Source organism: Trichomycterus rosablanca, chromosome 24 (genome assembly GCF_030014385.1).
Source record: "Trichomycterus rosablanca isolate fTriRos1 chromosome 24, fTriRos1.hap1, whole genome shotgun sequence".
NCBI classification, from domain to species: Eukaryota; Metazoa; Chordata; class Actinopteri; order Siluriformes; family Trichomycteridae; genus Trichomycterus; species Trichomycterus rosablanca.
In genome coordinates, this window is record NC_086011.1 from 6,998,709 (window position 1) to 7,013,150 (window position 14,442).

Consider the following 14,442-nt stretch of genomic DNA (forward strand, 5'->3'; position numbering starts at 1 on the left):
AAGATACCATTTATTTATTTATTTATTTTTCCTGGACCCTGACAAAGATACCATTGTTCCATGTTCCATTTATTTATTTATTTATGTATTTATTTTTCCTGGACCCTGACAAAGATACCATTGTTCCATGTTCCATTTATTTATTTATTTATTTTTCCTGGACCCTGACAAAAAGATACCATTGTTCCATGTTCCATTCATTTATTTATTTATTTTCCTGGACCCTGACAAATATACCACTGTTCCATTAATTTATTAATTTATTAATTTATTTATTTTTCCTGTACCCTGACAAAGATACCACTGTTCCATGTTTATTTTTTAATTTATTCATTTATTTATTGTCATCCATTTATTCATTAATTGTTTGTTTTACCAGTGCTTTATCCTGGTCAGGGTTGCAGCAGGTGCAATTCAACAGACGAAAGGTAGGAAACACCCTGGACAGGTCACTAAATGATAGGACAGGCCAACCAACTGATAGCACAGGGCAAACACACAGGCACACACGGCTAGGGCAATTTTGACTGCATGTCTTTGGACTTGTGGGAGGTAACCGGAGTACCCGGAGGAAACCCACACAGATACACAGAAAACATGCAAACTCCACACAGAAAGGACCCAGATCGCTCCACCTGGGAATTGAACCCAGGACCTTCTTGCTGTGAGGTGAGGTGACAGTGCTACCAAACAGTGGCTCGGTGGGTAGCACTGCAATGGCAAGAAGGTGGCACAGAGGGTCAGACTCACAGAGGGTCTGATTTCCACCATGAAACAACAGGCACAATACCCAGTACAGGGAGCAAATCCATCGCAGGGTTTCATCCAGCTCCGCTCCTTAGACATAGCCAATCGTGTCTGTGTGGACACCCAGCCAACCGATAGCACCACAGAGATTTAAATACTGGTCTAAGTGGTGTCTAACCTGTATTTCAGCAGCTTTTAACTGATGGCTTTTAATTGATATTCTATATTCGTAGTTCATAATGAGTGGTTTCAAACACAAAGAGGACCCGGATCACTTCACCTGGGAATCGAACCCAGAACCTTCTTCTTGTGAGGTGTCAGTGCTACCCACCGAGCCACTGTTTACGGTGACACCTGTATTTCATTTCATTTTCATCTGGCTCACAGAGGGTCTGATTTCCACCATGAAACAACAGGCACAATACCCAGGACAGGGAGCAAATCCATCGTAGGGTTTCGTCCAGCTCCGCTCCTTAGACATAGCCAATCGTGTCTGTGTGGACACCCAGCAAACCGATAGCACCACAAGGACTCAAATACAGGTCTCAGCAGTGGTGGGTAGCATCATAGACCCCAGTGCCACCTGAACATCTAACCTGTATTTCAGCAGTTCATAATGGGTGGTTTCAAACTTTTTTTTTTTTTTGGAATGTGATACAGTGACAGAATGAGTGACAAAGAAAGAGATGTGGGTGAGGAGAGGGAGGGGGACAGACCCAGGCGCGTGGAAAGGAGTGAGAGAGAGAGAGAGAGAGCGCGAGATAGTGAAGAGAGAGCGCGTGAGAGAATGAGAGAGTAAGCTGTGGCGTGAAGAGCCCCGATTCTCATCCAAATCTATTTTTTTCAATCCGTGCTGCTCTGAGGGGAGGGAACTGTAGCCTATTTCTCTCTTTTTGTTCCACCTCATCCCTTCATCTTTCTCTTTCATCCTTGTTCTCGGTGTGCGCGCGCGTGAACTTGACGTTTGGCTCGTGTCGGGCTGAAGTTGAAGCGCGTGATGCGGGCTGCGCGTGCGGATCGGATGGGAGCTCGCGGACAGCGCGTCGGCAGCAATAACGGCACCAGCAGCGTGATGTAACCCGCCAATGGAGTTTGGAATTTATAACAGAATATGGAAAAGATGACCATCCTGTGTCTGTGCTTGCTCCTGTGCGCCGATCTGCTGGATTTAGCCTTCGGTGAGTGATGCCAGTTCGTGTGTTTGTGCGCGCGCGTGTGCGCGTGGATATGTGTGTGTGTGTGTGTGTGTGTGTGTGTGTGTGTGTGTGTACAGTTTCGTCTGCGACATGCCCATGTTGCAAATGTGGTACAGAAATGATTGCACGATGTATATGTCTTGGGTTTGGATATATCGGAGGACCTTTTATTTCTTGCTGTGTGCTGGATGTGTCTTGGCATTTGGCAAGGTTGGCACCGGGTACACGCACTGCAAGGAGAGCAAGGCGGGAATTCATGCAATGCAGATTTTATAGGATGCCCTTAATAACTTAGTTCAATAAAGTCAGACTATAGGATAGATTTTGGATATCAGACTTCATACTATGCCCCTATGTGCCAGATACTGTTGAGTACCCTTAAACCAGTGTGCCTTAAAATCTTTATGAATCCTGCCAGTTGTGATGATGATGATGATCACATGCAGTATGTACATTTGTGTCACTGAAGCTTAGGATCAGTTCCAAGCACTGGATCTGCATCACATCATATACCCTACTAAAGATAAAACCTATAGACTGCTGACAACATGTTGCAAAACAGGCTAGAGGGAGTCTCAGCATCATTAATGCAAAGCCAGCATCCCTGCTCTGAACTTGAGTAAATCGGAAACAAAGAGTAAATCGATTAAATCGGATGAATCGCAGTGCTACGCATGAATTCATTACTTTCCCTCAACCGTTAATCTGAATTGACGGCTTAATTTGGGGGTCTGCACACGCAGTGCAAGCTTTACCTGGAGAAATAATTTACAAAAAAAAGACACTAGGAGGCATCCAAGCTGGCTATTTGCTGTCGATTAATCGACACGTAGTTTGGCAAATCGGTTCAGAAGTGAGGATTAAAAGAACTAGTAGTGGTGCATACCATATATGGACAAAAAGTATAAGGACTGTTAGAATTGCTAACAGGTATAATAAATCAATTATGTACAGGACCATGGGTATTGCAGGACTTTGTCCAATCGTGTCTGTGTGGATGCCCAGCCAACCGATAGCACCACAGAAATTCAAATACAGGTCTCAGTTGTGGTGGGCTGTTGTAACAGTGCCACCCAAACATCTAACTGATGGCTTTTAATTGATATTCTATGTAGTTTATAATGAGTGGTTTCAAACACAGAGAGGACCCAGATCGCTCCACCTGGGAATCGAACCCAGGACCTTCTTGCTGTGAGGTGACAGTGCTACCCACCGAGCCACTGTTTACGGTGACACCTGTATTTCATTTCATTGTCATCAATCGCTTATGCTGGTCAGGCTCACAAAGGGTCTGATTTCCACCATGAAACAAGAGGACCACTCCCATGACCACTACATAGCAGGTACTATTTAGGTGGTGGATCATTCTCAGCACTGCAGTGACACTGACATGGTGGTGGTGTGTTAGTGTGTGTTGTGCTGGTACGAGTGGATCAGACACAGCAGTGCTGATGCCGTTTTTAAACACCTCACTGTCATTGCTGGACTGAGAATAGTCCACCAACCAAAAATATCCAGCCAACAGCGTCTAAGATGACCAACTCAAACAGCAGCAATAGATGAGCGATCGTCTCTGACTTTACATCTACAAGGTGGACCAACTAGGTAGGCGTGTCTAATAGAGTGGACAGTGAGTAGACAAGGTATTTAAAAACTCCAGCAGCGCTGCTGTGTCTGATCCACTCGTACCAGCACAACACACACTAACACACCACCACCATGTCAGTGTCACTGCAGTGCTGAGAATGATACCTACTCTGTGGGGGTCCTGACCATTGAAGAATAGAGTAAAAGCAGGTTAAAAAAAGCATGTAGAGAAACAGATGGACTACAGTCAGTAATTGTAGAACTACAAAGTGCTTCTATATTTTATGTATTCTGTACATGTTTATATGTATATATGACAAATGCTGGTTGTAATTTTGGTCTAACACTGTCTGGCTGAAAGAGGGTCTGATCAATCGCGCTCATATTTCTTTGACTTTGACCAGTCCGATTTAGAACAGAGGCCAATAACCACAGGCCAACTCTCTGTAGAACAACCAGAGTGGGAAACACAGTCATGCTGATCTGTAGACCCTAATTAGAAACAAGGGTAAACACTGTAATCGTGTGCATTACACTTTTACCAAATAAAGCCCCCATGCTGCTCATTTTAGTCCTTATAAAGCTTCTAAGGGTTGGTATTTTTTATTTATTCATGTTTTTTAATATCTTGAATGAATTCATGCAGAATTTAGCAATAAAGGTTAGCTGTGTAGAGTAGGACACTGTGGGTTTGTCTGAAAACCTAGTGAGCTGCCTTGTAAACACAGTGCTGCCCAAGCAGAGAGGATTCTAACTGACATCAACATTTAGAAGGGGGATTATTGAGATACCCTAATTAGACAGCAATTACACCTTGTGCTGTACCCATAGGCCATTTAAACCAACAGGCTGAGGCAACACAACCTGCTAACATCTCCATTGCCATTGAGGAAGCGTTTGATGATCCCTCCTAGGGATGTAACGATACACTCTACACACACGATGCGATGCGATTCACGATACGATTTTTTCCCGATTTTTTTTAAACTGAAATTGAAGACAAATTATGACAAAGTTTCCTTTTTCTCTTAAAAAAATTAAATAAAATACTGTATTTGTGCTCATCGTTTATCAAAATAATGGATGTAGGTACAAACTATGCAAAACTATTTTGAATTTAGCTTAATTTGGCTGAAAAACCCTGAATCTGGCAACCAGGCATAAAGCGCCAGTGAGGTCAACCAGGCGAGGTGAATAGCGCCAGTGCCCTCTGCTGTTTAAAGTGAATATCGATTCATTTTACATGTCAAATTGATTTGAATCATCGGTTAACTGTGTTGTGGTGCATCGTTACATCCCTAATCCCTCCTTATTCAGTCAGAATATTGCTCAGAAGAAGGCATCTCAGTAGGCAGCATTTTAAGGCATCTAAGAATTGACTTCTTGCCTTCTTCTCTGGAGCACTCATAGGGTGTGTTCAAAAACCTAGTGAGCATATTACATCATCCTACACGCGCCCCCGAGAAGCAGGCTGTTCGAAATCCTAGCTGCCTTAATACCCTCACTAGTGAGGTATCTTAAAATTCCAACGCTATTTTGACTGTAGAACGAGGGAGAATCCGTCAATTATTCAGTTAGAATCCTCCCTACTGAGGCAGCTGCCTATGTAGGCAGTAAGACAGCAAGGCAGCTCACTAGGTTTTCGAACACACCCATAGGATGACAGAAATGCCCTCTATGTAGAAAGCTTGAAGCTTGGTTTCGAGACAGACCCTATGTCCTGCTATCAGAATACAGCTGGATTCACATTAAATCACACTATATGACTTCATTTACCTTGGTAGCCATAATATACCATGTCTTCCATGCGGGGTCAGAGTCATCAAGACTACAAGATTTCCCATTTGGAGGTCAGTATGATGTTTTTAATGCTGGGAATGATGGTGGTTCCCATTTGATATAAAGGCAACATTGGTTCCTATCTGTTTACTATCTCTGCCCATTATCTATCAGTGCATGATGACAACACTCCTTATTGATATCATCTGTAAAAAAACATGTGACAAACCAGTACAAACTGTACGCCCAAAGGACCTGGACTCCCGACCATGAGCTTGTTTGCCGCCCTATTAGATGCCCCATTCTAAATCTAATCTTCGATTTCTGGCTAGAACAGGATGTAATCTTTATGAAAGGCTTTCCATAATTGGAGTGTGTCTGTGGGGGTGCTTTCATTCAATCAAAGGGGCATTGTAAGATCAAGCCCCATCTGTGACCAAGCTCGCAATCAGCGTACCGTTCCGTCCCAGCGGTGTCCGATGGGGTTGATATCTGGGCTCTGTGTATTAAACCATGGCCTTATGAACATAGCTTTGTCATGAACAAGGCGTACTCATGCTGGAACAAGAAGGGCCTCAAAATAAAAGTATATCATTTATTTTGTAGAATTGATTTAATACAACTGCTAGCGATGAGTGTGGTTGAAACCCCTGAGGTCAATAATGGTGTATAGTGGTGCGTCTGTGTATTTTGGCTGTGTATATACGGGCAGTTTTGTGGAAAAAGAAAGAAAAACTGCTCTCTTGCTGGTACTTTATGAGCAAACCTTAGCAAAACTAAATGCCATGAGACACTGTGTCTAGGCAAAATGCCATAAGGCAATATGACGGGCTATTTTAGCCACATTGCCCACTCACAGTGAAATTTAATTCAGCTTCAGGGATGTTATGTAGCTTCATGATGGATAAACAAAAAGCCATAACATGCTAACCGCTATAGCAACATTCTTGACGTGCCCAAGTACCGTTACGAGACGCGCTAAAAGGTCGAGTCTACGCGTGCTTGCTTTCTCTTACCTGCTGGATGGATGGCTGGGTCGGGTATTTTCAAGATGCCATTTTAGCCTGGCACAAATCCCAGATGAGACTCCTCAGGGATCCTTCTGCACTATTATTTTTGGCTGTAGAGAACATGGTAAGCTGTGTGTGAGAGAGAGAGTAAGAGCATCATAGTGTCATATGTCTAAGGACACCTTTGGAAAGGCACGTTTTCAAAATGTGACATTGCGGTAAAGCAGGGCGTCTGTGGCATTTCTAGAACTGGTGTAGAACCATAGACAAAATCGTTTAATGAATGGGTGCATGGGTGGCACAGCAGCGGTCTGTCAGTGGTACTACCAGCCTGGCCGGTGGTGCCTGAGGAAGGGAAGATTGCAACAGAAGCTCCTACTTGCTGGATGAGGCAACATTGTGAGCGGTGGAGGGATACGTCAATTTCATCTACCTCATCACAATAAGTTTTATATATTTATATATTCTAGAACTAAGATGTACATATATACCAAGAACTTCAAAATTTTGAGACCCCATCTGCGAGTCGGCCAACCTGGCGTAAGGTCCTGACCCCAGTAAGGAAGCACTGCACTAGGTTAATATTGACTTTTACCTTAATTTGCATTGTCACAATTTAAATATACTAAATTACAATGTGCACTCTAGTGACATCTAGTGGTCAAATGACAGCCCTTACATTTACATTTTCGGCATTTAGCAGACGCATTTATCCAAAGCGACTTACAGTTTATTGTCCAAGCAATTTAAGGATAAGAGCCTTGCTCAAGGGCCCAACAGTGACAACCTGGCAGTGGTGGGGCTTGAACCAGTAACCTTTCGGTTACTAGTCTAGTACCTGCCAGATGTTTCTCTACATATCTTCAGTGTCCAGCAGAGGATTCGTACATACTTTGTGGTATGAAGGACCTTGGACTTGTCTCTGTATTCTTCCGTATTTGTGCTGGCGCCTTGACCACACAGCAGGAGTCGCTGTTACAGCAGCAAGCAGGCAATTCCCTAATGTATATGGACACCCACTGTCCTGTGTGTTACAGGGGTTTGACCGTGTCCCTAGTCACCACACAAGGTCCATATAGACACGATTTGACGAGTCTGATGCAAAGAACCTCCAGTCATTAACAGGGCCCTGTCCTCTCAATTACCACCTTTGGGATGTATTCAAATGCCGACGGCGAGCCAGGCTTTCTCATCAGTGAAAATCAGTGCCTGACAGCACAGATGCTCTTTAGACTGAATGCAGCTAATGTGAAGTACAGCAGTATAACTGTAGCTATTAAGCTGCCCTGTACTGTGCTTTAATTCTGTAAAAGATGGCATTAAGATGGCAAAACACCTATTTTCTTATGCAAATGTTTGTAATACAAGTAGGCAGGAGTCACAGACAGCAGGAGTCGCTGTTGCAGCAGCAAGCAGTCAATTTTCTAATGCATGTGGACACCCAGTAAAATTAATGACTTCAGGTATTTAAATGTATATAAAGGGTGTGGCAGGGGTTTGACCGTGTCCCTAGTCACAACGCAAGGTCCATATAAACACGATTTTGAACCTCCCAGTATTTGGTACCAGGACGTTATCAGCATGTCTTAATAACTGTAAGCTGCGAGACGAAATGTCCTTGAGGACATCCTGGTGCCATGTCTCACAAGATAAACGAAACACACGTACCTCGCCATCCACTTGAACTAGAAAAATGGGAGTCATCTGACCAGGTGACCTTTTCCCATTACTCTAATCTCAAGTATTTATACCTGTGTGCTTACTGTAGCTGCTTTCTGTTATATAGCCAAGTATGCAGCCTGTATGGAGCACTGTGTCTTACAATGATCTGCAATCTGAGTCACAGTAGCTCTTTTGTTAGTCCGTACCAGATGCCATTGCCTGTGCTGTCCTTTTGTGACAGTGAGTATTGGCTGGCCGATGGCCTCTCAGCGGTTTGTGGTTTGTCCCTTCTAAGACGACTAATTCTAGGTACTTACTTGGACTTCATGTGAGGATATCTTGCTGTTTCCAAGATACTTCGACATGACACTCATATCTGCAGCTCTTAACATGTGCACTATGAGTAACTACCACTAGCATTACTATAATTACCCCAAATTTTCCTCCCTATCCAGTCGTATTCAATTATCCATATTAACAATTTCCCTCGAGATTAATAAAGTTCCTTTGTTCCATCCATCCATCCATCCATCCTCTGCCGCTGACCTCCACCTCCTGACCAAGGAAAGCCATGACTAACACACACTCCCTCGGACACATGTGCAGTAGCTCACCACTTCTTTTCACCTGCATGAGGCGAGTTCATCCAGGGCTCATTAATGTGTACAAAGAATTAAGCACTGCTGCCCATTATTCCCCGTCTATGTGCAGGCACTATTGATCAGTCAACAAAGACCATCACTGGAGTAATGAGGAATCCCCTTCGGCAATCCCACCCATGGACGAGCCGGTCATGTTCTGTACAGGTGCCCGTTCAGCTCTGGTGTGCTAGCGTGTTTTACCTCAGCGCGTCCCGGACAACGTTGCCCCACATAGAATTAAAAATGTGTAACATTACTGCTGTTATTCTAAGATTTGCCTATCAATGCAAACATTGCTAATTACTGCATTACCAGCCTATATTGTACTATTACATGGATTACAGCCCTGCATATGATACATGATACAAGCTCTAAGTATTATTATTTCTACTACTGATTTACGACACCAATTCCGTACGTCTCTCGGCACTACCAAAAAAACAGTAAGTCACCGTGCCCCCTGTGGATCAGCCCATTTCCCACTCTTAAGAGAGTTTCTCCTCAGCAGATCCATCATGATCAGGACCGCTGACTGCTCCAGAGACAGGTGTTGGCAATTCTTGCCGTAGACGCAGATAATCACTCACTGACCTTAGCTTTCCCTTCTAAATCATACCTCAGAGAGAGTGTGCGTTGACCTTCCTCAGGATCTGTCACTAAAAAACATAAGTAGAGCAACGTTGATTCACAACACCTGGTCAAAGATAATTATGTTGAATATTACGGCTTGATGATGAAGTACAGTACGTTGCTGTGCTTAAATGATTACAATTATTTAGGTTAATATTGATTCATGTTTGTGTGAAACACTTTGCCAGATGTTGATATGGCTAGCAAAGTGCAGATTATATCATAAAGAATTTATATGTAATATTTTCATTAAAAATTCAATTAAAATTTTTTATTAAATATATATATATATATATACAGTATATATATACACAGTGTATCACAAAAGTGAGTACACCCCTCACATTTCTGCAAATATTTTATTATATCTTTTCATGGGACAACACTATAGAACTAAAACTTGGATATAACTTAGAGTAGTCAGTGTACAACTTGTATTGCAGTGTAGATTTACTGTCTTCTGAAAATAACTCAACACACAGCCATTAATGTCTAAATGGCTGGCAACATAAGTGAGTACACCCCACAGTGAACATGTCCAAATTGTGCCCAAAGTGTCAATATTTTGTGTGACCACCATTATTATCCAGCACTGCCTTAACCCTCCTGGGCATGGAATTCACCAGAGCTGCACAGGTTGCTACTGGAATCCTCTTCCACTCCTCCATGATGACATCACAGAGCTGGTGGATGTTAGACACCTTGAACTCCTCCACCTTCCACTTGAGGATGCGCCACAGGTGCTCAATTGGGTTTAGTCCATCACCTTTACCTTCAGCTTCCTCAGCAAGGCAGTTGTCATCTTGGAGGTTGTGTTTGGGGTCGTTATCCTGTTGGAAAACTGCCATGAGGCCCAGTTTTCGAAGGGAGGGGATCATGCTCTGTTTCAGAATGTCACAGTACATGTTGGAATTCATGTTTCCCTCAGTGAACTGCAGCTCCCCAGTGCCAGCAACACTCATGCAGCCCAAGACCATGATGCTACCACCACCATGCTTGACTGTAGGCAAGATACAGTTGTCTTGGTACTTCTCACCAGGGCGCCGCCCTGAAGGGTGTCTTCAGCAAACTGTTTGCGGGCTTTCTTGTGCATCAGCTTCCTTCTGGGATGACGACCATGCAGACCGAGTTGATGCAGTGTGCGGCGTATGGTCTGAGCACTGGCAGGCTGACCTCCCACGTCTTCAACCTCTGCAGCAATGCTGGCAGCACTCATGTGTCTATTTTTTAAAGCCAACCTCTGGATATGACGCCGAACACGTGGACTCAACTTCTTTGGTCGACCCTGGCGAAGCCTGTTCCGAGTGGAACCTGTCCTGGAAAACCGCTGTATGACCTTGGCCACCATGCTGTAGCTCAGTTTCAGGGTGTTAGCAATCTTCTTATAGCCCAGGCCATCTTTGTGGAGAGCAACAATTCTATTTCTCACATCCTCAGAGAGTTCTTTGCCATGAGGTGCCATGTTGAATATCCAGTGGCCAGTATGAGAGAATTGTACCCAAAACACCAAATTTAACAGCCCTGCTCCCCATTTACACCTGGGACCTTGACACATGGCACCAGGGAGGGACAACGACACATTTGGGCACAATTTGGACATGTTCACTGTGGGGTGTACTCACTTATGTTGCCAGCTATTTAGACATTAATGGCTGTGTGTTGAGTTATTTTCAGAAGACAGTAAATCTACACTGCTATACAAGCTGTACACTGACTACTCTAAGTTATATCCAAGTTTCATGTCTATAGTGTTGTCCCATGAAAAGATATAATGAAATATTTGCAGAAATGTGAGGGGTGTACTCACTTTTGTGATACACTGTATATATATATATATATATATTAGGGCTGTCAAACGATAAAAAATTTTAATCGCGATTAATCTCAGAATTTCATATAGTTAATCGCGATTAATCGCATAAAAAAAATCTGTGTAAATGTTATAGAAAACAAGGATTTTTAAGTGAAATGTTACCATTAAAATGGTGAACACATTTTATGCTAAATGTACTGATGTTAAAAACTGCTGGGACAAGAGAAAACTGTAAGGGAGTTTTATTCACTCACATACTAGGTAGTAATACTATCCAATGGTTTAATGGACGTTTCTACACGAAGTGAGTGTGTTTTGACCCTTTGGGGCTTCCATAGTTCATGGACAACGTGCTTGACTCAGCTGTCCGGTGTTCTTTACCGTAACAGAATGAGTTAATAAAGTGTTCTGCTCCCGACAACTTGTGAATATAGCGTGTATTTATTTCTTTATTAAGCAAGTACATCACTACGACGCTCGGTAACATTATGTTAACAAACTGCAAATGAAAAACGGTGGCAAGTCCGACATTAAAACGTTTGTTCTACCAGTCAAGTCTCAACATGAACTAGAATCTGCGTTAACGGCACTATTTTTTTTAATCGCGTTAAATTGAGAATGCGTTAATGCGTTATTATCGCGTTAACTTCGACAGCCCTAATATATATACAGTGTATCACAAAAGTGAGTACACCCCTCACATTTCTGCAGATATTTAAGTATATCTTTTCATGGGACAACACTGACAAAATGACACTTTGACACAATGAAAAGTAGTCTGTGTGCAGCTTATATAACAGTGTAAATTTATTCTTCCCTCAAAATAACTCAATATACAGCCATTAATGTCTAAACCACCGGCAACAAAAGTGAGTACACCCCTAAGAGACTACACCCCTAAATGTATAAATTGAGCACTGCTTGTCATTTTCCCTCCAAAATGTCATGTGATTTGTTAGTGTTACTAGGTCTCAGGTGTGCATAGGGAGCAGGTGTGTTCAATTTAGTAGTACAGCTCTCACACTCTCTCATACTGGTCACTGAAAGTTCCAACATGGCACCTCATGGCAAAGAACTCTCTGAGGATCTTAAAAGACGAATTGTTGCGCTACATGAAGATGGCCAAGGCTACAAGAAGATTGCCAACACCCTGAAACTGAGCTGCAGCACAGTGGCCAAGATCATCCAGCGTTTTAAAAGAGCAGGGTCCACTCAGAACAGACCTCGCGTTGGTCGTCCAAAGAAGCTGAGTGCACGTGCTCAGCGTCACATCCAACTGCTGTCTTTGAAAGATAGGTGCAGGAGTGCTGTCAGCATTGCTGCAGAGATTGAAAAGGTGGGGGGTCAGCCTGTCAGTGCTCAGACCATACGCCGCACACTACATCAAATTGGTCTGCATGGCTGTCACCCCAGAAGGAAGCCTCTTCTGAAGTCTCTACACAAGAAAGCCTGCAAACAGTTTGCTGAAGACATGTCAACAAAGGACATGGATTACTGGAACCATGTCCTATGGTCTGATGAGACCAAGATTAATTTGTTTGGTTCAGATGGTCTCAAGCATGTGTGGCGGCAATCAGGTGAGGAGTACAAAGATAAGTGTGTCATGCCTACAGTCAAGCATGGTGGTGGGAATGCCATGGTCTGGGGCTGCATGAGTGCAGCAGGTGTTGGGGAGTTACATTTCATTGAGGGACACATGAACTCCAATATGTACTGTGAAATACTGAAGCAGAGCATGATCCCCTCCCTCCGGAAACTGGGTCGCAGGGCAGTGTTCCAGCATGATAATGACCCCAAACACACCTCTAAGACGACCACTGCTTTATTGAAGAGGCTGAGGGTAAAGGTGATGGACTGGCCAAGCATGTCTCCAGACCTAAACCCAATAGAACATCTTTGGGGCATCCTCAAGCGGAAGGTGGAGGAGCGCAAAGTCTCGAATATCCGCCAGCTCCGTGATGTCGTCATGGAGGAGTGGAAAAGCATTCCAGTGGCAACCTGTGAAGCTCTGGTAAACTCCATGCCCAGGAGAGTTAAGGCAGTTCTGGGAAATAATGGTGGCCACACAAAATATTGACACTTCAGGAACTTTCACTAAGGGGTGTACTCACTTTTGTTGCCGGTGGTTTAGACATTAATGGCTGTATATTGAGTTATTTTGAGGGAAAAATAAATTTACACTGTTATATAAGCTGCACACAGAGTACTTTTCATTGTGTCAAAGTGTCATTTTGTCAGTGTTGTCCCATGAAAAGATATACTTAAATATCTGCAGAAATGTGAGGGGTGTACTCACTTTTGTGATACACTGTATATATATTAGGGCTGTCAAACGATTAAAATTTTTAATCGCGATTAATCTCAGAATTTCATATAGTTAATCGCGATTAATCACATTTTTTTTTAAAAGAAGAAAACAAGGATTTTTAAGTGAAATGTTACAGTTAAAATGGTGAACACATTTCATGCTAAATGTACTGATGTTAAAAACTGCTGGGACAAGAGAAAACTGTAAGGGAGTTTTATTCACTCACATACTAGGCAGTAATACAGGGGTGGGCAATTAAATTTTCCAAGGGGCCACTATAAGGTGAACTTAATTCTGCTCAATATTAATTTTATCTCTTTATTTACATTTACATTACATTTTCAGCATTTAGCAGACGGCTTTATCCACAGCAATTTACATTACAGTTACAGTTTACAGTCTGAGCAATTGAGGGTTAAGGGCCTTGCTCAAGGGCCCAACAGCAGCAACCTGGCAGTGGTGGGGCTTGAACCAGCGACCTTCTAATTACTACTCCAGTACCTTAACCACTAGGCTACAACTGCCCACTCTTTATGAAAAGCAGTAAATTGTACAGTTCTTGTTTAGATGTTACAATCAGAAAATTAGAAGTAAGCAGAGTAAAAACATCAACATTATTTCACTATTTATACAAACAAATGCAAAAAAACAAAAACAAATGTGAACAAAATGTGCAGGTTTTTAAACTTTACACTATTTTGTTTTGAGTCTAATTACCTCATTTGTTTTTCAGTCCTTTGTTACTGTTGGATTAAAATCACAGAGCTGGTCCTGACTGCTTCAGTTCTGGATGTGTTAAACTTTATAAAAAGTCCGTGTTGCTTTTGCAGTTTAGTTAGTGAAGCTTCAGGTGTGACGCTCCACATCGTTCATGTTCTTGTATTTCTCTGTTTAGTACCATAACAGCGATTTAGAGCCTAAATTGTGATCGTTAACCAGCGTTACGTCTGACTTCAGTAAATAAATACTTCAGAAGTTCACGTCTTGTTAAAAACTCGACCGTCAGTCACACTCAGTTCTGTTCGCATTACAGTGAAGCTGATACACTCGCGCACACGTAAACCCAAAC

At 42.8% G+C, this 14,442-nt stretch overlaps 1 protein-coding gene across 1 annotated transcript in view; it reads left to right on the plus strand.

The window, feature by feature from the left end:
- The first annotated feature begins 1,560 nt into the window (after positions 1-1,560).
- igsf21a (immunoglobin superfamily, member 21a) overlaps positions 1,561-14,442 on the plus strand; it is a 318,346-nt gene continuing 305,464 nt past the window's right edge. The window contains exon 1 of the mRNA XM_062986439.1: positions 1,561-1,925. Within this exon, the coding sequence (XP_062842509.1) occupies positions 1,859-1,925 (67 nt within the window). The 5' untranslated portion in view covers positions 1,561-1,858. The remainder of the gene's footprint in view (positions 1,926-14,442) is intronic.